At 39.0% G+C, this 27229-nt stretch overlaps 1 protein-coding gene across 6 annotated transcripts in view; it reads left to right on the top strand.

Annotated features, from left to right (window-relative positions):
* Positions 1-910: 910 nt before the first annotated feature.
* GRM1 (glutamate metabotropic receptor 1) overlaps positions 911-27229 on the top strand; it is a 342889-nt gene continuing 316570 nt past the window's right edge. For 2 of the 6 annotated variants that reach the window (XM_081045113.1, XM_081045114.1), the window contains exon 1: positions 4133-5401. In XM_081045113.1, coding sequence (XP_080901239.1) covers positions 4702-5401 — 700 coding nt within the window. In that variant the 5' untranslated portion in view covers positions 4133-4701. The other 4 variants (XM_081045109.1, XM_081045111.1, XM_081045110.1 and 1 more) reach the window with 4 other exon arrangements.

Raw genomic sequence — 27229 nt, 5'->3', positions numbered from 1 at the left:
TTACTTTTCAAAATACCTTGCAGATTACACTAAAATTTAGAATACGTGTTTAGCTTTACCATTTCTTTCTTCCTTTTTAAAAAAATCTTATTCTCAATCATGTCTTAACTTTCTCATTTGAAGAGTATGCATTTTCAACTCATTTTCTGTGGAAAACCTAATATCCTTTTTTGCTCATTTATAATTCAGACCGTTTCCTCTATGATGTACTTTATGATGAAGAGCAATGATAATTGTGCACACATTTCTAAGGAGGGTGATCACAATTTTGTTTATAGGTAATCGTTTTATAACCATATAAAAATGATGAGTATTTTGTTGTCCTTCTTGTTACAGCAGCACATTTAAATTATTCTCTTGAGATATTATGTTGGATATTCTTGCCTGATCTCCACAATATTTTGCTTTAAATGGGTTTCCCAAACCAAAATACTCCTAACACTTTTTACCCTGCACAAATCACATATCGAATGTAATATACTACCCTATCTGCACTGAATTCATATTGGCAGTACTTCTGAACTTTGAACATTCTTTGAACTCTTATAGATTACTGTATTAACCTATGTTTGTTCATTTGTATGTAATTCATTCTTTTAGTAATTCTCTTCAACCCTACGAATAGAACCTTCCCTTAGATGTCTGTATATGCATTGCCTCCTGCGTGTCTTGGTAAAGTCTTAGTTTCCAGAAAGATACAGCATATCTGGATGATCTTGTCTTCTCCTTTCTCAGTGCCTTCTTTTTACCTTAGTTTTGTCCTTGTGACTTCTAAGGTTTGGTCTTAAATAATTATCAATAATTTCTTTTAAATTAAAGTTTATTGGGGTGATAATGGTTAGTAAAGTTACATAGGTTTCAAGTGTACAATTCTGTAATACGTCATCTATATATCACATTGTGTGTTCTCCACCCAGAGTCAGTTCTCCTTCCATCACCACATAGTGGATCCTGTTCACCCTCATTTACCACCACCCCCCTTACCCACTGGTAACCGCTTTCCTACTGTCTATGTCTATGAGTTTTTGTTTCTTTATTTGTTTGTCTTGTTCCTTTGTTGCTTTTAGTTTTATATCCCACATATCAGTGGAATCATATGGTTCTTGACTTTTTCTGTCTGACTTTCAAACTGACACATTTGAAATACATTTTTCTTTAACACCTGTAATATATAATCAATGCATATGCATAAATCTTCTGATTCCCAAGTTCTTCCTCTTTAAAATGATTTGTTTCAGCCAGCCTGAATGTGTCATTTTTACTTGGAGTATATTGAGAACAAACCAATCTGAACATCTAATTATTCCTTCAGTAGTAGAATCCTTTCTAAATGATGTCAATGTGGTTTATTAAAAAGATCCAGCTTGGAGGAGCACAAAGGGAAGCTGAATGTGGATTTCAGAGACGTTACTTTCTCTACTCCTGCAGATCATATTTAATGGTCTACATATGCACAGAAATCTTTGTACATTCACTATATCTATGAAATATTCAGGAAAAATCATGGTTAGGGCTTATCTTACTGGATTAGCATTATCCAAAATGGAAGTTAAATGGCTCATAACGGAAGTGAGATACTACCGGGCACTGTGGACTGAACACCTGTGGCTTGCTCTTAGAGCTGACGTCTTCCTTCCAGTACAAGCAGAGAACCATTTTACCCTTATCGTGAAAACAAGAAGTTATCTTCCATTTTCCTTGAGTAAACATATGGTGACTTCTAGAACTGAGATGTTTTAGGACAAAAGGGTGTGTACCTGGTTCGGTACATTATTTATGAAAAAAGAAAAAAAATCTGTCCTGTTTTTGTTGTCTAAAAAAAAAAAAAAAAACCCAGAAAAATCTGACATTGGAGGAAAAAAAGATCAGAACCAGAATGAGAATTAGCTTCTGTTCTTGACTGGAAGCATTATTTCCTTTCCTAAGTTTCAAGGAACATCCTAAAGATTAGTTAAAACTGTCTCATGTGCTTTGTCCCCTCCAACCTGACATGGCGTCATTCCATAGGAGAATGATAACAGGAACAAGGTGATTATAAAGGGACTCACATAAGCTGATCTCTCTTTTCTACAGATGACACAAATAGAAAGCTTTGAGCAAGAGTGGAAAGGCACACTGTCACTTGTACTTCCTCTCCGAAGCTGGGACACAGTCTGCTCAGCCAACATGTTCCCAGAGGAACGTGATTTAACTTGCACTTTTCACACACTAAGAAGCAACACTGTCGACCTGTCGGGAGGGTGATGGCAGCCTGGGAGGAATTTGGATAAGTGCTTTTCACTCCAATGTTTTCATGTGACCTGACTCTCATTCTCAATTTAGTTACATCGTGACCTGGAAAATGAAGCCATGGTTTGCTTCTCTTCATTAAGCTTACCTTGATCATGATGTGCATACCCTGCCTTCCCTTACTTCCATCCGTATAGTCTCTTCCTCTTTTCCGTTGCAACCTACTAATAGTCTTTCTCTAGATGTCTACACACGTATTGTACTTGATAGTTCCCTCAGAAGGAGCTTTACTTCCAGGGAGAGAAAATGTATTTGGCTCCTTGAAACACATACAAGGAATACCCACCTAAAACAGCCTAATCGGTTCCCCATTCCTTTTACCAGATCTGACTATTTATGTATCTGGCAGCTTGTTTAAGAACTCTGTTGTAGTAAAGACATGACTATTTCCCACTCTTCCCTAGCTTTTCTCCCCTCCCTTCTCCATTAAACGACTGATTTTTATGCATGAGATTATAGACAAGCGTTTGGTGACCTGTTTTTTTTTTCCGCTCCCCCTCCCTCTTTTTTCCTTGCGGTAAAATAGTGATGAAGAAAGAGGGCGCTAGTGTACAGCCCAGATCGCATCCTTGCACCGGCTGGATTAGAGCTGAGGCGTCTGCCAACCGCGCGTGGCCACCGTCCTCTGGCCCAGGAACCATAGCACCGTCTACCCGGATTCAGGTATGTCTCAAGTCCAAATTCTCCAAGCAGACCCAGGTGAGCAGACACCTCCAGGCGGTGAAACCCACCCCCAGTTACAGACAGTCCCCATCTATGGGATTTTCCTCCTGGGGCACCCCCGCTTATTCATTGCTTTTAGTTCTGCATCCCGCGAAGCGTCGGGACCCATGAATGCATGGGTCGTCTTCCTCCTTTTGCTTGCCTCCCCTCCTGTGTTCTTGCTCCCCACACGCTGCCTCAGCTCCTTTCTCCTCCGACTCTCACCTTGAGAAAGGGAGCCAGGGAGGGACGAGAGAGGCAGCCAACTTCAGCCTCACAGGCGGCTGAAATTTGGCGCCTGCCCCCCGCCGAAGCGGTCAGGTTTGAATTTTCTTAAGGGAGCACTGGCTGCAAGGCGAAGAGAATGAGGATGGAAGGGTGGTAAGGAAGCGAGGGGAGGGTGTGTGTGTGTGTGTGTGTGTGTGTGTGTGTGTGTGTGTGTGAAGCATGCAGGGAGGGTGGTTGAAAAAGCGAAGTCGGGGGGCGGGGGTGCGGGGTGTGAAAGAATCGGAACTCGCTGGTCAACGCGTGGGCTCCCGGGCGCTGCGGAAGAACGTCTGGGTGGCAGGACCCAGCACTGTCCAGGGTGCTGACGGCGGCAGGGCTGGGCTGCCGCGGCGAGAGCGACGCGGAAGCTGCCCTTGGTTCCAGTTCTAATAACTACGCGCAGCCAAAGGTCCCTATTGAGGCGAGTCCCTACTGGGGCGAGTGCAGCGGCCCCTGCACCCCCGCCCTCCGTCCTCCGCGGGGAAACAAGTTACCTTATCTGCACCCTTTCTCCCGGAACGTCTACTGTAAGCCTGACTCCTTGGTGGGCGGCAGGAGGGAGGGGCCGCGCCGAACTCTGACATGCTGAGACTTTACCAGGTGTTGCCTTAGTAACTACTATGGATTTCCCTAAGCTGGCACCTTTGTATTCACCACTTGGGTTGTACCTTAGGGTCTCTTCAACCCCTCAAAGTTAAAGTAAGGTGCACTCCTTGTTCAAGTTCATTTTGAAGTAGCGCTTTCACCTTTAAAATGAAAGAAAGAGTTTGCAAATTTCTTCAGGGAAAAGTTGATCTTTTCAAATCCTGAAAGTTCTCTGAAGGTGAACGACCTAGCTCCCGCTCCCCTGTCCCTCCCCCTGCACCCCACCCCCAAAGTCAGTGAGCGTAATGGGTGTTTGGGGACCGGAAAGAGAGTTGAGGCTGGAGGAGGGGGCAGATCGGCGTGTCTCTGAGCCTCTTCGCCTCGCGCCCCGAGCAGAGCCGCCTCCCAAGCTGTCGCTCCGGACCATATCGTGATGTGCTCAGATGAATCGGACCGGGCAACTATTAACATCCCTGACCCTTGAGTTTTGACGCCCGTGGTACGGACGGGCTTTGATTTTCTTCCTCTTTTGTCGGCAGCTTCCAGCTCACCGCGCCCGCCACGACGCCCACTGTACCCTTGATCAGTTTACCTTGGAGCACCGGTGAAGGAAGGGAAGTGGAATTCTCTTAGAAACGCCTCCAGCGAGTGGAGGTGATCGTGGAGGCCCAGCAGGAGGAGGCCGAGGGGAAGGAGGCGGTGGTGCAGGCGGCGAAAGCTTTGCACGAGAGGTGCTGGCGAGCGGGACCGCGCGGGGAGAGGCAGGCGTGCGGCGTCTCCGCTGTGCACGCCCAGACCCGGCTGGCGGGAGCAGCGTGGGAACGTGGCCAGCCGGCTGTGGACCGCGTCCTCATCACCATGGTCCGGCTCCTCGTGGTGCTCTTCCCAGCGATCTTTCTGGAGATGACCCTTCTCCCCAGAAGCCCCAGCAGGCAAGTGTTGCTGGCGGGAGCCTCATCTCAGCGCTCCGTGGCCAGGATGGACGGAGATGTCATCATTGGGGCCCTCTTCTCAGTCCACCACCAGCCTCCCGCCGAGAAGGTGCCCGAGAGGAAGTGTGGGGAGATCAGGGAGCAGTATGGCATCCAGAGGGTGGAGGCCATGTTCCACACGCTGGATAAGATCAACGCGGACCCCGTCCTGTTGCCCAACATCACCTTGGGCAGTGAGATCCGGGACTCCTGCTGGCACTCCTCCGTGGCTCTGGAACAGAGCATTGAGTTCATCAGGGACTCTCTGATTTCCATTCGCGATGAGAAGGATGGACTCAACCGGTGCTTGCCTGACGGCCAGTCGATCCCTCCAGGCAGGACTAAGAAGCCCATTGCGGGCGTGATCGGCCCGGGGTCCAGCTCCGTAGCTATCCAAGTGCAGAACCTACTCCAGCTGTTTGACATTCCCCAGATCGCCTATTCTGCCACAAGCATCGACCTGAGTGACAAAACTCTGTACAAATACTTCTTGAGGGTTGTCCCTTCTGACACTTTGCAGGCAAGAGCGATGCTTGATATAGTCAAGCGTTACAATTGGACGTATGTCTCTGCAGTCCACACGGAAGGTAGGCATTGCCTTTGGGAAAGAAAGGTACCGAAAAAGCCAGAGCATTGCATGGTGTGTGCTTGGGATAATGGTTTCTTCCCTGTTTGTTTCTAGCTCTGTGGGAAACAGACTGCTCTTCTCAGTAAACGCCTACCCAGGCATTGCCTTTTATCCCCATTCTCCTGTCTTACAGTGTAGGAAAAACGGTGTCCCATCCTGTTTCTGGGGGTAGCAGGAGCCCAAAAGGTTCTCAACTCTCCAAGAACGGTGTCCAACTGTAGAGTTTGGACTCACATATTTGTTTGCCCTCAGTTTCTGAGTGTGTGTTTTTGGAAGACTTATTTGCTGATGGTGTTATCCCACCCTTCAGTGACTGGTTCCAATTTTCCCAGCTTAACAGATTCATCCAACGTGGGCAATTAGAAACAAACAAACAGACAAACAAAGGCAAAGAACACTGTCCCCTGACTTGGTACTGAAAGCTTGATCTTGTCTTAATCAGCTGCAGGTGCTGCTTTGTCCAAGCGTGCCCCTTCTTACACAGGAGACTTAACCTGTGAGTTTTGGATTAATGCACTCATTTCCCCCAGTATATCAGAAACTTATATTTTGAATTCTCGGGTGCCTTAAATACAAAGGCAATGTAAATCATTTATTTATTTTCTTCCTACCGCATGTGTTAAAATTGTCCATATGTCCTCACACCCTCCAAGAATTATCTTATTTTAGGAGAAATAACACTAATGACCTCTTGGATTGGATTTGAGTTTTGGTTTCTAGTCTTTTAACACAATGAATCTGCTCATTTGAATTTAAAGTTAGACCAATTATAAGTGACAAATGACAGGATAGTAGATATCAGGTTTAAAATGACTTTTAAAAATAAAGTAGGATTACCTAAGATTAAAACTTTGACATTTGCAGAGTTTTATAGACATAAATTCTCAAAGAACTTCTTATATAAAGATTTTCTTTCTTTATCTTAGTCTATATAAATTTTTGGATAAAATGAGACTTTTGAGTCATGTGCTCTTAACTCCCTTGTCAGGTTTATGAAGAAAATGAGACCCTGGTAATAAATTAATGTCTAGGACAATTCACATACATGTATGTGCTGGCATACGGAAGAGAATCTTGAGGGTATTGCTGCATTCATATTTCTTAATATCAAATTCTTAAAAAAGGCCATTGCACGATTTCATGTTTTTTTAGCAGTTACACAATATTCAGTTACTAATGCGAAGTCTGATGATAGAAATTAAGAATCATTCCTACTGAAGTGGTTATATGGTTATTAATGAAAACTGATGCTTTAATTTATAAAGGGAACAGCGTTTGCAGGACACACAAACCAAAATAATGTAGAATTATACATTATAATTTCAGACTTTGATTTGGAAAAAAAAAACTTTCTGCTGCAATATTGTGACTTCTAACAACTGACTCACATTTCTGAATCTTGATTTTTTATTAGTGAACTGCATACCTCTTTTTCAACAAAATTTATATTAATTTTTTAAGATGCAAATTTAAGTTCTGATGTTAATCCCTTACATTTTAATGTTAATTTCCTACATTTTTAATGTTGAGTATAGTTTCCTCCAGTGCTTAACTATAACACCTTGAAAGCACAAGTTAAAAATTGTTAATTATAGCATTAGAGAGCATAAGAGGTAATGGCAAAATCTAGATTGAATGTGATTTATTTAAATATTTAATAATTGAGCTACGTAATTGATTACAGATATTAGAAGTGTAAATTCGTTCTTCAAGAAGGAGTCATACTTCATCATTTTTATGCAGTAGTTTTATTTTCCATATTCTATTATATCATTTTGGGGGGAGTGGAGAGCAGTTGAGAGAAGGACCCCCTCCCCCCGCCCTGCTTTCTTCAATCTGTTTTCCAGTTGCATCACTTTGCTAAAAATAATGGCTAATAGTGGATTGTTTTCTGACTACTAGAAATATGGTTTTTGAAAATTGCACTCGTGTTTGTCAATTTTGTTGAGGAAGGGCTGGTATTAAAATTTCACCCTTGTGTTAGTTTGAACTTTGTTTTCTTTCTGCCTTCTGACTGATGTCGTGTAGCAGAGACAATGTCTTCATGCCATTTTTGTAGTTGATTCCAGACTAGATTGCGTTCATAGAACAGCATCACAGCTAACTTTGGTGTCTATTTTATTACCAAGAGATTATGCAATTTGCCTTGCCTTTTATATACGATATCATATTTTTTCTCGAAGAGAATTTATTTCTTCTCTTATTAGATGTAATATCTGTGGAAAGTAAATTGTTTCTATTTCTTCTATCTGCAAAGAAATATCACAGCCTCCTTTGTATAAACTCCAACTAAAAATATGTTTTTCCTGAGGCTCTGCCCTCCTGCTTCTCAGGGACCCAGGGTGTATTGGCCTGCAGGCACCTTCTTGCATCATTTAGTAATTTTCCTGCCTTCAGACTGATGGGGTCACCTACTGGTGACAGTTCCTTGTCAAAAAAAAAAAAAGTGAGACCACACATCACTATTGTCTCTGCCATCTGGGCACTATTCAGGAAGAAAGTCAGTTTGTCTGGATATTAGTAATTTGGAGCTTAGAAATTCTGGAAACTTCAGTGACCTTCACCTCTCCTTGCCAAATGAGCCATTCCCTTGTCATTTTAACATCACAATTTCTTTTATTAGAAGTTTGCCTAGTACAGTCAGCATCAAAATTTCTAAGTGACTGCCTTGATTTTTGTGTTTAATTTTGATGGGCTTTAAAGTCACAGATGGAGCACCTTATTCTTTGAGTGTTCCAATTGTTTTTATATCCCTTTATTATTTCATTTTATACTAAACTTAAGCTTAGGGGTATTTTCTGGTTTTGTTTTTTTTAATTCAGTTGTTTTATATATATATATGTAATATATATATGTATATTACATAAATAAAATATATTACATATTTTTCAGTCTTCTACCACATTATTGGTACCACACGTGTCCTCTGGTCATGACAACTGTCACTTTACCTGACCTACAAGAGAATCGGTGCACGTGAAACTACCTGCCATAGGCTCTCCGGAAAATTTTCAGGACAGGTTCCTGAGGGGAATATTGAAATAGGATCTGTCAAAGGGCGGGGGGACTCACTCAAGCACCAGAGCCATATCCACACACAAAAATGGAATGCCCTTTAGAGCAGGCTACTCACCTGGAATGTACGTCTTTAAATATGCCAAGCATACAATACAAAAATAGCCTTCTTCTGTGAAGAGTATCTCGGCCAAGGACACCGTATTCCATCCTTCTGATCAAATGCATATTCCCATCAAAAACCAAATTTTTCATTTTGAAAGGTCGTAAAACACAGTACTTAAAATAATTCTAGTTGATTAAATTGAAAGCCTTGGACAAGTCTAATAAAAAACCCCACAAACCATCATTTGAGTTTGTAGCTTCAAGAAGTTTTTTTCGGATTGGGTACATTTCATTTGTTTTAAGATTTTCTCTCTTGCATTTTGTCTCTTAGTGTCAGATGAGCATTGATATAATAAGGGATTTAGTGATGTCACTTTCCTTTTTGAAAATATTCACTACAAGGTACCCTTGTAAAAAAATTATGTTTTCATTGTGGAGTACCTTTTCTGACATTTGCTTACCTTTGATCTGAAATTGGCTTTTTTGGCTTCTTTTCAAAATCCAATAATTTTCTTCTCTTAAGATTTTTTTCTATTTGACATAAACTTACTTATAAAAAGTCTAACAGCATCAGAGGAAAATCCTCCTAAGTCATAAATGCATCAGCTAAGTATTACTTTTGCTAATGCAATTACATATAAAAATTTTATTTCTAATAAATATGTTTCCTATCTATGCACCAGTAACTTTCTTTGTATCTTTCTTAGCTTGATGCCAACCTATATTACAGTAAGTTACCTTAACAAATTGTTGTATTTTATCACAACATAAGGAATTGGAGTGTCTGGAGAGGTTATTTAGGCCAATCAATTGAAGATGCTTAAAACACCAGGATAACATCTTTGCCAAGATGTAGTTCTCATATGATCTCAGTTTCTAAATTGTGATTAGGATTTGTAAGATAGTGAGAGAATATAGGACTTAAATTCAGAAGCAGAATTTCACCTATTAGTCAGTTTTTCTATATAATGACCTGTCTCCCTGAAATTTTGACCAATTCTTCGTTAACTCCTGGGAGTCATTTGAACAATTCAAACCTCTCTTCCATGTGACATTTATCATCCATAAATCCTCTCTTTTATGGCATACCTCACCAGTTCCTGCACCCATATATTCAAGTTTTTAGTGTCCTCATCATCATAGATAACTCCAGTATTTCTTAGATAAATGATTATCCAAAAGTCCTTTTTAAAATATATACTGCTACTAGGCCGCATCCCTGCCCTTTTATGCTTGAGCAGTTATTAATATTATTATTAATATTATTATTAGATCTAAGAGTAGAACTTTTTTTGTTTGTTTGTTTCCTTTTAAATGTAAAATTGTTAACTTAAATCTGCCTTCTCAGTACATGCTAGGATTTTGATTATTTAATTCATCTTAGGATTTCAGTTTAGTGTCAGGATTTAATTACGTACATTAAAACTGAGTAAGAGAGGGTCAAGTATAGAATCTCAGAGCCCATCCCTATTGAACCACTCCTTGGTTTGCTCTGTGAATTACCCTGACAGTGGGATTTTCCATTACATACTGTACCTCTTTATAGATAAATATATAAACATAGTAGTTTAAATGAAAAGCCATCACAATAGATATTCAACTCTCGTTGATGAATTACTATGCAAAACACCATACATAAGAAATTTGAAGACTTGGTCTCAGTTACTAGATACTTTATACTCTAAAGGGACTATAGTTTTTAAACATGTAAAACAAATAGAAACAAGCAAAAATAACTCATTACAGTATAGACATTTAAAAACATGACTTTATAGAATTTAGGGAACACTGAAAGAAAATATTAGTATCATTAGCTAGAAAAAAGCTAGAGAAAAGGGAATTTTGATTAGTTTTCTTCTTTTTCTTTCTTTTTTTTTTTTTTAATATGGCATTGGTAAAAGTTAGAGGCTGTAGTAAGAGTGTCCCTGTGGGGGATAAAATAAGCAGGTCTGCTTCCCTGGAGTGGAGAGTATAGGCTAGGAACTCCTAACAAAGATATCAGCTCCAGTGTGGGTTATTATCTGTGATTATGTGATTCTTTATTGATATGAAAGACAAATAATGGAGAATATTGAAGCGTGTTCCAGAAAGTTTTGGTTTCAAGAAAGATACGTTCAAACAGAGTTTGATGTGGTTCAAAGATAATTAAAAGAAAACGAATTCTTACTGAAATGTGTAAATGAGATGTATTATGTGAAAAAGTTATTATAGAATTCTAGGTACTAGGTTATTAAAATAATTGGGAAATATAAAAGGCATTCCAAAGGAATACTTTATGGGAGAATTTGATGTAGCAAAGAGTTAGGGGCAAATCTTCAGTTTTGCAATTCGGGAGGAACAGGAGAATTTTGGTGTAATTGACGGGCTTGTGATAAGTAGGCTTCAAACCATGTTTTTTGTTTTTTTTTGTTTTAGGTTTAAACAGGGTGGACTTAGACTTACTATGTGCAATCTGATGTGAACTTTGGCAAAAAACACATACATTATTAGCCAGAGTGGATGTGTGGACAAAAGAAAAGTGGGAGATAATTGTGAGGTTCTCTATTTGTGACTAAAAACATTTGTTCACATCCAAGAAAACCTTGTTTACCCAGAACCGTGATTCTCTAGCCAACCTAACTGGAAACTTGAGAGTTGGTGTCTTTAAACTCTAATCTTTTATATTTTAAATATTTCACAAAATGATTTTTGCAATCTGTATTACATAGTTCCCTAAATTCTGTTAGATTGCTGATTTAATAGACACTTTTCTTGACTATACAATGTAATCATTATAAATATCAATTGTTACAGATACTGGGGTGCAGTGGTAATCTTGATGCCAGTTGAAAAGTACAGTTATTTACTCCTACCAAAAATGGTCCCAGATTGCCATACTTTCAAGTTTTTATATTTATTTTCTCTTATATTGGCTAGGCTTATGAAACCCATTTTCTAAATCATATAATCAGTATTTAGTCAAGAGCTACTATGTGCAAAAGATGAAGGTGAAGTACAAAGAAGGAAAAAAAGAGACCCCTTTATTATTTTGAGAAAGCTTCAGCTCTTCTTGATTCTCCTGCCCTACAATCAATCACTCTGAGACTTCATTTGCCTCGGAACAAATTTTATAAAGAGCTGGTCTGCGTAGGGTAGATGGTAGTGGCAGCTTCTATTTTATGTTTCCATCATGTGGCTTGCCAGTTGCTGTTCCTCTTCAGACACTGAAATGTTTCTCCTAATAATCTACGGAGCTAATATACAATGACTGTTTCATGGGTTTTTAAATAACTTTCTGAGCAGTGGCTGGGTTGGTGTCACCATAAAGAGATTTTTGTTTTCAAAAGCTATATTTCTAACATGGCCTTTAGTCCGACCACAGAGGGCTGAGAAACCAAAATCGAGGGCAGAATAGTTTAATGAGCACCTTACAACCACTGAAAAAGAACTCATAAGGCACTGTGCTGATATTAGATTGGAAGTAATATCTCAGTAGGAGAAGGTTGTCAGGTTTCAGAGAAGCTGTAGTTGAAAACCAGAGTCAAGGTAAGACATGAAGCCTTGTCAAAATGATGTGCTGCTTATCCATCAGAGAGCTACTGTCAGATTTTAAATTTACAGAGAAATATTTATGTAATTTACATGTGTGAGTTCTACTTGTGTTTCATGCCTAATTGTTCTCTGTGAATGTCTGCAACATTTTGAATCTTAATTTACATGAAAAATTATAATTTTAATTTTCTTCAGTCTCATGGGAAGTTTTGCTTAATTAAACTTAAGGCACAGTGGTACCAAATATAGCATTAATGTTTTTATGAAGAGAATTTATGGGCTCACGCACAAACTTGGTGATCAGAAATCCCCATTTATCAATTTTAAGATTATTTTTGTCACTTTATGGTCAACAAATTGAGATTCAAGGCAATTAAAGGATTCATCTAAAAGCCTTAACTGGCAATTGAACCACAAGAAGATTTAGGGGAGCAGTTCTTTGATTACCAAGTAACTTATTTTGCTTTCTACTGAAGACATGACCTTTTATTCATTGATAAACACATGTCTACATGTGTCAGACACTGGTCTTGTTGCTAGGAACACATAAAAGAATAATAACTATTATTATCATTATTATTTCTATTATTATTATCCTCAAGCGTCCCATAGTCCATTGGAAGAGACATAGAACTACAGAGGGTGCCAAAAAATGTATACACATTTTAAGAAAGGAAAACTATTAAAATTGTAATACTTAATATACACCAATAGCAAAAGAGGAACACAAGTCACGTTTGACTTCTGCAATTACAAGAGGTGCTCACAGTGGTTATCATCGGCATCCAGACACTTCTGATTATGGTGAACTACTGCTTGAGCAACGCTGATCAAAGTGTCCAATTGTGCACATTTTTTTGGCACCCCAGTATATACCCTGTTTTACTGAAAATGAGACCTAGCCAGACAATCAGCTCCAATGCGTCTTTTGGAGCAAAAATTAATATAAGACCCAGTATTATATTATATTACATTATATTACATTATATTACATTATATTACATTATATTACATTACATTACATTACATTATATTATATTATATTATATTAGACCCAGTCTTGTAGTAAAATAAGACTTGGTATTATATTATATTATATTATATTATATTATATTATATTATATTATATTATATTATATTATATTACATTATACAAGACCCAGTCTTATAGTAAAATGAGACCAGTTCTTATATTAATTTTTGCTCCAAAAGACGCATTAGAGCTGATTGTCCAGCTAGGTCTTGTTTTCGGGGAAACACGGTAGGTAGTTACAGGCTCATGGGTCACAAAAAAGTACATTTCATCACTTTTTAAGAAAAATAAATGCTCAAAAGATATGGGAAATACTGTGTGTTCCTCTCAGTTTTATTTGTATATTTTAAAGGATAATTGCTGCCAGATGTTTATCTCATAGCAGTATTTCAGAGGACAATGAGATGGTATGTACAACTAGCTTTCATTAAACTCCCACCAAAGAGATGGATTCTTAAGGTATTAGTCCTTCTTAGCTGATGAATATTGAGCAAATGCGTGAAATTAGTTAATCAGGTGATGTTTTACCCTAAAACCTAGTCACATAAGATAAAAATGAAATTAATGGTTAAGATAAAAGTGCAGCGTCTGCCATAGATTTTAGAAAGCTTTCTCATTTTACAAATGAGAACACAAAGGCCCAGGGAAATAAAAGTGACTTGCCCAAGACCTTAAAATTTGTGAGTAGCCAAGCTGGGATTTACACAGGCTTGTGTCCGATACTTCCTTAAACCACAATTTGCTTCTTTGTTGGTTTTTAAATCCCATGATCCACTCTCATGAATTCCTTTATCCTGTGAGGTTTACATCATCCAGCCCAGCTACATTCTTCCGAACTTTGCTGCTGTTATTTTGCAGCTTCCAGGAGACTCTTCTGTCACTGAAAATGCATTCTCACTGCTGATACTCTTTCTTTCAATGTCAACTCTTGCCATACTTTGGGGTGATTCTGACATTCATTGATACCTATAATTGTTCAATGATCTCAATTCTGTGTCCTTTGCCTCCTCTCCAGCCACTCACCCACTCTGACCTTAGTTTTTCATCTTGGTATCATCAAGAGCTGTTCTGTCTCTGAGCTTGTAAACATCAGCTAGCCTCTGACCAAGAGAAACCTCTTAAACTTCCTTTGCTCCCCACTTACCTGCTCTCCATATTTCCATGGAAAATCTGGGTCCAACCATTTTCTTACTTGATTTAATTTCTCCTCTGTATCCGAGCAGCTCTACCTCCATATTTGTGCTTGTTACCATGTTGTGACAAAGCTCCTTTTTCAGAGTAAATGAACTTCCAACTTCAAGCGGCTATTCCACATGAAGCTCTAGTTGAGAATATCAATTTGTTATTTTTTCCCAGTCCCTTCACTGCAGTAAATTAAGACCAGAAAGGAGTACTTTTTTTTTTTAATGAAAGAACAAAGGATTCCATCTCTATGAGGACTGTGATCAAGAGTCACATTCGCTCAGATAGTTCTGTGGTATCATCTCTACAACAAGTAATCAGGGGCAGTGTATACTGCTTAAAGACAAAACATTGGAAAAGGATGGCTAAGGTTGGATTCTGGGGCTTCAGGAGTAAGGGTAACCTAAAGGGTTCATGGAATTAACCAAGCTTCGAGAGCCATTAGGGTAAAATGGACCAATCAACCCCTTCAGTTTAGTGTGCAGATGAGATGAGCTAGATAGGTGTAAGATATTATTATTGTCATCAGGCTATTCTAACCTTAATTAAGAAGATGTCCTTTGTCTAAGTGAGCCTGTGTGAAGTGAATACAGGAATGTCCCAGGGCAGGGGTGTGCAAATAAAAAGAGAAGATATACTATATTGTGCAGATTTGCTAACTTTGAGCAGCACATTTGAACTCTCCTTTTCTGCTTTCATGACAATTGTACCCACAGCATGGGGCCCTAAGCAAAAGCCCTTTGGTTCGACAGCTTATTCTACAGCTATTCCTGGAGACTCCAAGGCAGTTTCATCTGTTCTCTGTGGTGCTCTAACACAGTTTTCAATTTGTATGTTACAAAGGGTAGAACAAAAAAGATCAATAAACAAATTGCTGACAGTATGTTCAAGAGGAGAAACTGTTTGCAATAGAATTTAAAAGGTGATATGCAGATCAACAGCGGAAACAACTTACAGTAAATAAATAATATCTTCTTTTCCTGCAAAAATAAATATACTATTTTATTTTCACTTTTTGGTCAACAGGTATTACTCTGTTGGTAAAAAAGATATATGCTCAGATCTCTATCTTAATTAAATAAATGTTCCGTGAGAACCTTCTCTGGGCCAGACCCTCTGCTACAGTTTCCGCTGATGAGAGATAGACGAACTATAATCTTTCTATCAAGAGGTTCACTGGATAATGATTACCACTCAGTTTGATAAATGTAACCATAGGAGTAGGCATGACTAAGAGAGGTAACAGAGAGAAATGTGACAAGCTTTCTGTGGGCCAAGGAAAGAAGTGATGAAAGTTCATAGAAGCTTCTCAAAGGTGAAATTTGAAGTTCACTCCCTCAGAGGAATATGAGGAAGGCACAGAGAAATGAATATGAGCAAAAGTTTGCTATAGAAAATAAAGTATCCTTAAGGAACTCTAACTACATCATTGATTCTGAAATGTATATTTAGGTAAAAGAAGTGGGGAAGGATCAAGCTGAAAATGGAGGAAAAGTCCAGGTCATGAAGGCACACTCTTGTCGAGCCAAGAAATTTAGATTCTACTTTGTAAGCATGGGGATCCAGTGAAGGATTTTAAACAGGGAAGAAACAGGATAGAATTATATTTTGTAAAGGGGACTCTGAAAATTTTGGAGATGACAGATTAAGAAAAGGAATCAGACTGGAAGCTAGGACACAAGGTAAATTGGCCTTTTCTCCACCACTTCCCCATTGATGGCTGGGGGAGTGGTGGAGAAAAGGTCAATTTAATTACTCAGTTAAATCAAGAGATGATGAGAGCTTTGGTAAAAGAAGAGTCAATGGGGATGGAAAAGAGAGAATAGATTTAAAAGCCATTTAGGGAGATTAAGATTTAGTGACTGATTGATTGTGAGAATCAAGAAGAAAGAGATTAGTCTAAAATGACTCCCAGGTTTCTACTTTGTAGGGAAAAGTATGAGAAATAAAAGAGGAATCACAGGTTGGGAAAACATATATTTTATATTGGTTGAATTTGAAGTATCTATGGGGCAATGAATTCAAGAGACTCCATAGACAAAAAATCTGGAAAGGGAGGTAGATTTATCAGCAAACAGCTGTAGTTAAAACACAAAAGTGGATGCGATTTCACGGAAAGAATGTAGCATGAAAATAAAAGAGTCAAAGGCAGAACTTTGAGGAAGGTGAAAATTAGGAAGAGGATCCAGAAAAGGGCTGAAGAAGGAACAATTAGAAAACCAGAAGGAGAAAGAGGAAGAACCAGGAAAGACAGACATCATGGAAGCCAAGGGAGGAGAGAGTAGGAAGTTAACAGTGACCAGTATCAGAGAGCTGACAGGAATGGAGGGTTATAGAAATGGTTCTCTTACCGGTAGCCTCCACTTCCTCCTGGCTTCTGCCCTTCCAATCATCTCTTAATATCTAAGCCTATTAGAAGGGCAGAGGCCGGGAGATTGGGGAGGCTGTGGGTACATTGCATCGTTCTTAGAGACTGAGAGGGGAAGGCAAGAGAGAGGATGGTAGCTAGACAGAGATGCACTTCTAAGTGAAAATGTTCTCTAGGATGGGAAAGACACAGTGTTAAGGGAGGATGGAAAGCGTAGTAGAAAAGGAAATCTTGAAGATAATCGATGAAGCAAAGCTGCTAAGGAGGCAGGAAGAAATTGTGGCAGCGCCACACTTGAATAGGAGAAGATTTTCCTTTGGGTGGTGATGAGTGTGGGGAAAGGAGAAAACGTTTGAAAAATAACATTTGGTAGCTCTTGTTTTTTGAATTATTCAAAGAAGGGGATGGGAAGGGGAAGGGAGCAGGTCAAATACAATAGAGCAAATTTTTAGAGAGCCCAACTGAGATTGGAAACCATGTATTTCTACTACTGTTAGTTCATATTGTTTTTATATTCTCTCCAGTGTGCGCAGCCCCCAGATTCAAGCCAGAAGTCAGCTTTCATCGCAGTTCATTAATGTGGCCCCCTGCTGGCCTGATGTCCAAAACACCAGAATCTTTCTTTAGTTAATTACATAGGATACCAGAGATCATAACCTAGAATTATCCTTTATCCAGCTCCTGTCATAAGGCCAAATGAGCGAATTGATATGTAAGAATATCGTCTAAGATATCATCACCTATCACTCAGTATAACATTGTTTCCATAATACTACATACCTGACTTTTTTTACTCTTCCTGAAGAATCGCCAATTCTAAATTTCATTTTAATGATGCCCGTTTCATTTCTTTTTTTCTTTTCTTTTTTTTTAAATTAAAGTTTATTGGGGTGACAATGGTTAGTAAAGTTACATAGATTTCAGGTGTACAATTCTGTAATACGTCATCTGTATAGTACATTGTGTGTTCACCACCCAGAGTCAGTTTTCTTTCCATCACCATATATTTGATCCCCCTTACCCGCATCTCCCACCCCCGTCCTCCTTTACCCTCTGGTAACCTCTAAACTATTGTCTGTGTCTACGAGTTTTTGTTTCTTCATTTGTTTGTCTTGTTCTTTTGTTGTTTTCAGTTTTATATACCACATATCAGTGAAATCATATGGTTCTCGACTTTTTCTGTATGACTTATTTCACTTAGCATAATAATCTCAAAAACCATCCATGTTGTCACAAATGGTACTATTTCTTCTTATGTCAGAATAGTAAGGTCAGAACAAGAATTAAAAATGTAAATAATATTTTATAATTCTCACCATTTTGTTAAAAATTTTTGCTTATTGTGTTGCTCAATGCCCCTTGTTTAAAGTACATTGTTAACAATTCTTTCTAGATTTTTTTTCTTTTTAGATTTTAATATTATAAAATCACTTATCTCTCTTAAGGAACTGACATGTTTCATCTTAATCGGTAATGAGAGTATTGTATTTTTAATTTTTCTCTTTGCCTACCAGGAAGCTCAAAGCTAAATTTAATGCTCAACTATAGAAAATGTTTAGATTATGTGTAGATGTTAACTTCTTCCACCTTACTTCAACATGGTTATTTTATACTTCTTTTTTATTACTGTAAAATGCCTCAACTTCATTTTTAGGAGAAGATAGGATATATATATATATATGCATATATATATATATATATATATATATATATATATATATATATATATGCAAGTGACCCCACAGCAGGTACCCATCTTTATTGAAGTTTTCATGTTATGAGTCAGATGGTTATGACAGGCTGAGAGGTTTTTTATTTTTTATTTGTATTTTTCGTGTGTGGAAAGTAGGGGGGAGGTTATCTTATACTCATATACTCATAGCTGAATATGCTGAAGATGGACACACTTTTTCTATGTATTTAGTGTGTACAGAAGAATCCTTGAGTGTTGACCTTATACCAGAGGAGAATCATGTTTCTTCAAATTAGTGAAAAAGTCCATCCCCTGACTCCTAGATGCTCTGCCCATTGCTGTCTTTTCCATTTTCAGTGCATTGTGGGGTCTGCGATGTGGCTGTGTTGGGATAATTGACCTGGTTTTGGCAGTTGTATGTGTGGATGCAGCATTCTCTTCCAGGGTCAATACTGAATAGGGCTGCTGTATCTCTGTAATTCATAACAGCCCCTTTTCCTGTTTTCTCTTCTTACCTTTAGGGAAACATCAATCTGTGTACAATGACTGTTCAGTGACAAATAGAGAGGTATCCTGCTTTACACTCACTTCCTAACTTTTCCTGGTGTTCTCATCATGCATCTTCCAGACCATAATTGCTTGTTGCCTGGTGTTTGCTGAGTGTTCTAGGTAGCTCAGTGCTGATGCTACTTCATTCTCCTTTGAGCTAAGGTCAACATAATGTAACCTGGAAAATCATGACGCAGGATGAGACATCAAAAAACACCCAACGTCTCTTACTCCTGTTAGTAAAATTAAAACACAGAGAGTAGAGGGAGGCCCGATGTGTTGATACATGTGAAGGATGAATTAGCCTTAGTTTTAAGCTAGAAATGCCAGATTTAAAACTGTGAAAAGGCAAATTTTATTTTTCTTCTTCTATGTTGGTAATGCTGAAAAAGAACTTAGTTTGTAATATCTTTGTATATCATTTTAAAAGTAAAATTTTACTTGAAAAAATATTGAGTGAGTGATCAGTGTTTGAACTGCGTATATTCTCCCTTTTAGTAGATTATTTTTAGGCTCTCCTAGAGCAGTGCTTTTCAAACTTCAGCATGCAGACAGATCACCCGTGGAACTAATTCTATCGCAGATTCTGATTCAGTAGGCCTGGGGTGGACCTGAGAGTCTACATTTCTACTAGGTTCTCAGGTGGAATTGAGGCTCATGGACCACAATAAGGGTAGAACCTCTGTAAGTCCCTCTGATAATGTATTTTCCATGATGGTGCATTGTACATGCTTTCTCACTCATTTATGAATTATTTCCTTGAGTTGTGTCTCAAGGCAATGTTCTATGCTCCTGAAATAGGCAAAGAATGGCTTTTAAAATGTTCATATTTAGAAAATTATACCAAAGATGTTGAACTATTCATTTCTTACATTCAATGACTTTTTAAAATATGCATTAACTAGCCTGAATAATTGCTGAGTGTAATAGCTTTGTAGTTAATCAAATTTTTGGTTACATATATGCCTTCTCCTCATAGAAGACTCTGCCCCATTAGAATATCTCCCCCAATGGGAAGTAAATTTCTGGAGGGTGGGATCTTTGTTTTGTTTACTGATGTCTCCCCAGCAATTAGAAGAGTGCTTAGTATATAGTAGACACTCAATAAATATTTGTTTAATTGATTTAAGTAAGGAGGACTTTTGTTTCAATCCCTTTTTCTGCCTCAGTAAGGAGTTTGATGATTTAAGAGCTTGCAGGGCTTCATATCAATTCTTATTGCCTACTATAAATGTAAATGAAGCAAGAGAGTAGACTAATTATTCAATTTCCAAGAACCAACAACCTTGGAAGTCTTTGGTTTTTACTAAATTCTTCATAAATAATTTTTCACGTGCTTCTTTCTTATAATAGTGGAATAAAGCAAAGAAAATATCTGATTAATTTCATGTTTCATGGGTAGACGCTTCTTAATATCCCTCTTCACTTTTTACCTTTCTAATAATTGAGGAAAAGCACTGCATTCACTGTCAATTAAAACGCTCAAGTTGTCATATTTTTCTCATTGTCTTTTTTTTACGAATATGGATGTCCTGTATTCTCTGTCCTCCCTTAGACTTTAGTGCTTATGTGCAGTGGGACGTGTTCCAAGTGGGAGAACCTGGGTTTGATCCCCTTCCTCCGTCAGCTACCCCTGTGACTCTAGACGAGTCATCGAACCACTTTCAGTCTGTCTTCTCGTCTGTAAACGGTCTGTCATGTCTCCTTTCCAGACCACCACTATGAACCTATGTGGAATTGCTAATTGTGTTAAATTCTACTACAGCGTGTCATTATTGTCTCATTTTGATTATTAATAACTGCCTCCTGGCCTCCGCTTTTCCCAGAAAGTTATAGGCAACTATTTCTACTGAGCATTTATTTAGAAGGATAGATTTTGTATGGAAGGTAGAAACATTTATCTAAGTCCCTGATTTGAAAACAAAGCTTAGAGATTAAGTGATTTGCCCGAGGGTGCACACATCCAGTTACTACAGGAGGAAAGACTTACACTGTAGCCCAGCGTTCTCTCTCTGTGACCCCTGAAGCATCTCCAGATCACTTACCTTTCTCTCTTCACAGGCTTTACCAACTCTCTGATTTTCTTCCACCCTTAGTCTCTCTATGTTGGCTTGAAAGGCAAGCCTCAGTTTCCTATCAGTAAGCCAACCAGTTAATTCATTTACTCAACAAATACAGATCCTGCTCATCATCCTGCAGGGTGAAAGGCATCAGATATCAAAAATCCATCCAGGTTGCTGATGTCAATCAAGTTTGATAACATAGGCAAATATCCATATGACATTGTACAGATATTATATTTAAAGTAAAAAATATATATGGTATATGTGACTATCTGTATGATTATACAGTAAAATAATATTGTGAATATCCTGTAGTTCCTGCCATTGCTTATGGTCCAGAAGGAGAGACAGAGAAACAATTACTGCCACAGCATCATGTTGATGAGGAGAGGGTGTGGGGGTTCAAGGAGGGGGAGATTACTTCTACGTGGGGACATCGGGTAGGAATCTTGGAATAAGTGGCATTAGCGTGAGTCTTTCTTAGATTCTAGCTAGCCTTGCAAATAAAGAGCTAGATGGAAAAGGAATTTCCCATGAAGGCAATCACGCGGGCTCTGAGTAAAACACTAACAGATAGATAGACAATGTTGGAGTGGTGAGCTGTTCAATTTGTCTGGAGTAGAAGTTACCGAAAAGGGAGTTGTGGAAGAATTGATTGGAAAAGTAGACTCAGATGTCAGAGTCCTGAGAATGTCAGAGATTGAATTTGTCTTCCATGTCCTAATTTAGTCAAAATAGAATAGACCTTCTTTTGCAAATTTCTTCCAAAGACTGATAAATAGGGACTTGTTTTTAACTTTTCCTGCCCACTGATATTTTTGGTCTTTATTTTTTCCTCCTTGTCGCATATGTGCCAGAAAGTGACACCTTTGCAGGAAAGCCACCTTCTTTGTTTGTCATTGACCATACAGTCCATTTATGTTTCCACAGTAATATAAATATTTGAACATAAGAAGTATGCAGGCAAATGTATTGCGATGTTTTGCAGCTAGAGTTGCAGCCTCTGTGGACATGTGGCCCGCCTCTCAGTGAAGCAAAAGGCATATTACAAGCTGGTTTCTCAGCTGTGAAATGCCACTACTTAGGTCACATGTCTCAGTAAAAAAAAAAAAAATAACTGCCAGGAGCAACGCCTTCTCCTTGGCAGAGAGGCGTGCCACCTGTCACCCAAAGCTGCTGTCCCCTCTGGCATCGTGCACGGATAGCTTTAATTCATTTCTGCATATGGGGAGATTGTGTTCTCTGCCTTTTGCAGCACGTTTTTCCATGGTATTTATCTCGGGTAGAATTTATTCGGTACTCATTGATTGGGGAATTATTGCTCATAATTCTTGGGGCCAAATCTTCAATCTTAATCTGGACGAATAGGTATTACCTTGGGAATAACACTTGAATAAAAATGTGAATTATCCTACATGTAAAAGATGGCATAGTACAGGCACGTTTCCACTCAACACCTACCCATGAAGCCATCGTTGGTGACATGACAAGGTCACACCTTATGTCACTCCTTAATAGCATGGAAGGATTCCTGAAAATCAGACTTAGAGAGTATACATTCTGGATCCACTACGTAGTGACCATGTCCCATAAATTCTTAAGGCATACAAAGCAAGAAACTTAATTTACATCTTCACGAGTACATAAAACACTCCTTACAGCATGCACCTTATTTTAGATTTCTCCCATGTCTTTCTAAGGTCTGATATGAAGCACCAAGTAAATGCTTGATTAATACATGTTGAATGAAAAACCAAATGATGGTTCTATAAAAAGGTAATCAAATAGACGTTTTGGCTGGCCAATGTATTGGAATCTTTTGGCTTCTATTTGTCTAAGAAGGATAAATTAAAAAACCAATAATGCCCTAAATGTGTGAATAGATATAGGTTCCAGTCCCATAATAATGCCATTTAGCACAAGGGCCACACTTGAGTTTACTCTTGTAAACTCTTGTTTTCTCTTACATTTTTGAGTGGTTCAAGAAAAAAACTTACCTTAAAATGCATACATTCAAAAACATTTTCAAATGTAATTCCCATTGTTGCCATCTGTTCTTGTTTTGAATCGTGTTGTCCACCACCCCCAAAAATTTTAATGTTAATGCCAGTACATCAGAATGTGACATTAATTGGAGATAGGGCCTTTATAGAGATAATCAAGTTAAAATAAGGTCATTAGGGTGGGTCTAATCAGATATGACTGATGTCCTTAGAAGAAGGAGAAATTCGGGTATAGAGACATGCAAACAGGGAAAAACTATGTGAAGATGAAGGTAGAGATTGGATGAGGCATCTAAACAGCGAGGAATGTTAAAGATTGCCAGTGAACCAGCAGAGGCTGGGAGAGAGGCATGGGACAGACTTTTCCCTCATGACGCTCAGAATGAACCAACCCTGTTGCCTTCTTGGTCTTGGACTTCTAGCCTCCAGAACGATGAGATGATGAATTTCTGTTATTTACGCCACCCAGTTTGTACTTCGTTACAGCAGCCCTAGGAAACTAATAATACAGTTCTCAGATTATCCTATTGTGAAACCCGGTCGAGTTTTAGGTACTTCCTGAATGCGCTGAGAAAAATCAGTCTTTACGTCACAATGGATCTCATCTGTTTATGGACCATTGCTTTACCTTTACCCTCCCCCAACCATTTGACCCACCACCTTCTACTCAAAAACAACAATATAACTTAGATGTTTGTTATTATTATGAAAATAATAACAATGACAACATTTATTATGTACCAGGCACTGTGCCGAGAGTTTCATGTACATTGCTTCATCCGATCCTCCCAATAACCCTATAAGGTAGGTACTTGTCACGCAGGGGACCCTGCTCACTGCACCATTTGTCATGCGGGGCGTCTGGCGGGGTCTCAGCTCCCACTCCCCACATAAGAACACAGGATATGGCTAGGCCAAAAAGGAACACCCATGGAGCCATAGGTAGGGGAGTCATACCACTATGCTCTCACTGGAGGCTGGGTTCACACGACGTGTGACCTGCTGTCCGCTTTGCTGCCAACCGACTGACTCTCCTTGACTCTCCTCCAGTCTCCTCCTTCACTCTCTTCATCTCCCCTTCGTAGCTGCGGCAGTTATATCAGTGGCTAATGGCTCAATGTCTACAACTGATGGCCAACCAGCCACAGCTGACGGCCATCCGGTATCCGAGCCAGCACCTCTTCACATGAGGCCGAGAGCCTGGAAACTGCTCTCTGGGGCTCTGTCCCCACAGTACTGTTATTATCCTGGAAAGATAAAAAATGTCTTTCTGAGCCTCACAGGTAAAAAATGTGACACAGGGTCAGAATGAATCAATCGCATTCAAAAGCCCAGTGTGTGACCACTACATAATCTGCATAAGGAGGCACTAGGAGACTTACCAGGCTTATGACACTGGGGCTAGATATTGTCAGCATTTGAATGCCTATTTAAATGAGTAAGGACAATGTAAATAACCAGGGCAAAGATTGTTACCAAAAGTCACTGTTTTGTACTGGTCTCAGACTATTAATAACCAATGTTGTGGCTGGACCGGCCCTTGTGGTTCTTACTGTGATGGCAAGATGCTCTTCAGCAGTAACCATCAGGAAACTTTGAAAAGATACAGTTTTATTACTCATGGGGTCTGGAAATTGCCCAGCACATCAGGGCCACGCAGTAAGGTAATGGATGGGTATAGAGAGCAAGAGAGAGTTGTACAGGAGATTGGGGTTCTGCTTTTATTGAGCACGAGGATGGGGGCCTGGAGTTTTCCGGGCTCTTTATTGGTGAATTTAAAAACACAAGAGTGGTCATTTAAAATGGAGAAGATAAAAAACAAATCAAATACTAGCCCAAATGGTCAGTTATTGAAATCAACCAAGACATCTAAAACAAAGGAGCTTCAGGGAGGGGAGGCGACCCGGCTATTGATCTTGTCCCATGGCTGGCATTGTGTTTATTGGAGATAGCCAACTTTGAAGTGGAAGCCTTTTTGAAATGGAAGCCTCAGGCAATCAAAGCTTAAGCCATTCATTCCTATTACAAAGAAGAAACAGAAACTGTCAGGGTTGACACTATAGTCAATGTCTTTAAAAAAAGGTCCTTGAGTCATATTGTATCCAGTATATGCTGGATACAATTATAGCCAATTCTTGTCCTGGTCAACCAGGAGGACCACTTAGCGTAGCCCATTACCACTTCAGAAAAGGATAAAATAATTGCATACTGGGTCTTTCTTCTCAGTTCTCTTCATGTTGTGAAATATGTATTTCTCTAGAAAAAGTGGTTCCACTCTAAGGCTTGCTCTTGTTTGGCAGTAGAACCACAGACAGAGGGAGACATTGTCAGAGTGTGAAGACGGCTATGTATTGATTTCTTTTAAAGCATACCTGATACTTCTTAAAAAAACTTCAAATATGTAACTTCTGAGAATGATGATAAAGAGGCATGCCTTCTTTTTTCTGTGTCCAGAAAAATCCTGTAATCAAAAAACAAACGCACAAACACACCTAAATTTCTCAAAGCAAGGGAGATTTTTCAGTGGGCTAAAGGGAAGAAAGTCTTTATCCCATCTCTCTAGAAATTTCTAGGGCTGTCGTCCTGGGGTGCTGACTCCATGTTTTCATTAGATAGTGCTGTGAACGGACTCATTCTAAGAAACAGATGGGTATGCTGCCCGCTGTTTGTCTCATGGAGCGTTAGTTCACACGGTAGCCAGCCTCTCTTGTTTGGTTTCCGGTGTGATTATGCACAGGTGTTTGTGCGATTCTTGGATTGTTGTGGGAGGTATTCAGGCGTTAGGTGTGGATGGACCGAATGAGCCCGAAGACCTGAGAAGCTGATTCTTTGAGTAGGGGTTCACAGAAGTCCATGGCTTTGTGACTTGGGCTTACCCATGGGGCTATAAGCCTTTCAGATTTTGGCTCCTCTCTCTGTAGTTAGTGTTTGCGCAGATGTAGGATAAGCAGTGTGTGTATAAAGAGGGAGATTGTGGGTGGGGTAGGGTGGGGCTTTTGGAGTTAGACCTGGTTTCTTATCCCATCTCTGTCATATTGGAGCTGTATGACTTTAGGTAAGTCACTTAACCTCTGAAGGTCTCACTCTTCACATCTTTAACCAGAGATTTTAATTGTACTAACTTTTCATGGGATTATGTGGGATAATGACTAGAATATAATGAGAACTCAATCAAATACGTACACATATGAGTATACATATAAGCTAAGAAAGCGGTGGTGTGATATGGCATATTCTATAATACTTTGGTTAGCTTTTATCGGGAATGACCTTTCTTCCCTTTGCAAATATAATACCTTTCAGAGCTAGCTTAGAATTTATTGATATAAATAATAAGGCTATCTATCCCCTCTCTTAACTGCTTTTCAACTGGGAAATTTTGAGTGTTCGATAAGCTCCTGTTAAAAGTTAGTACCTTTAGGAAGTGTAGTACTTAAAGCTATTTTCAGTTATCATCTCAGGGTTATCAGATAAGCACATAGGGTGGGCATGGCAGAGTGGCCAGGAGGCGAGAGTCAGTCTTGCACAGGCCAGTTGGAGGACATAAAATGTCGTTCCTGTTGCATAATTTTTATTTGGTTGTAGCTATGAACACATATAGCATTTGTTTCCTGAAGGTCCCTCATGATCGTCTTTAACCATCATCACTATGATTTCCTAAACTCCCCTATGTAATCTTCATTTATAGAAAGTAATGGCTTCTATTCTCTACAAGGTTGAAACTTGAAATGGATGAAACTAGGGAGGAAGTATAGTGGCTGCACAAGGTGTGGGGTTCAAGTCACCTCCATAAGCTCCTGAGTCTGCAAGTAGGTATTAACTTGGGTTGTAACTTTCTTGAGGGCAGGATCCGTTTTATTGTTTTTTTTTTGTTTGTTTTTTTTGATTTATACCATTTATTACAACCCTTTGTACAAAGATTACAAATGTTAGTTGAAATAGATTTATCTTTGTAAAGTAGGAATCATTTCTCAGAGATGTGAGGCCATGAGGAAAAGGTATTTTTTATATGTCTTAGGGAAGGAATTAAAGATTTGAGGGTATTTTTGTACCCAGACTTTCCTAAACATATTTACTATACTACATTCCCCTTCCTTACTATTTTCTGGGCCCTAAACTCAGCTATATCTTTATAAGATATCTTAAAGTTTTTACTTTTTGCACAGTGCAATGTTTCTCACTTCTGCTGTACATTTTAACCACCTGGGGAGCTTAAAACCTATTGAAACCCGACCTCACCTGCAG

Source organism: Rhinolophus hipposideros (assembly GCF_964194185.1).
Source record: "Rhinolophus hipposideros genome assembly, chromosome: 3".
Classification (NCBI taxonomy): domain Eukaryota; kingdom Metazoa; phylum Chordata; class Mammalia; order Chiroptera; family Rhinolophidae; genus Rhinolophus; species Rhinolophus hipposideros.
This window is presented reverse-complemented; position numbering and strand designations above follow the sequence as displayed.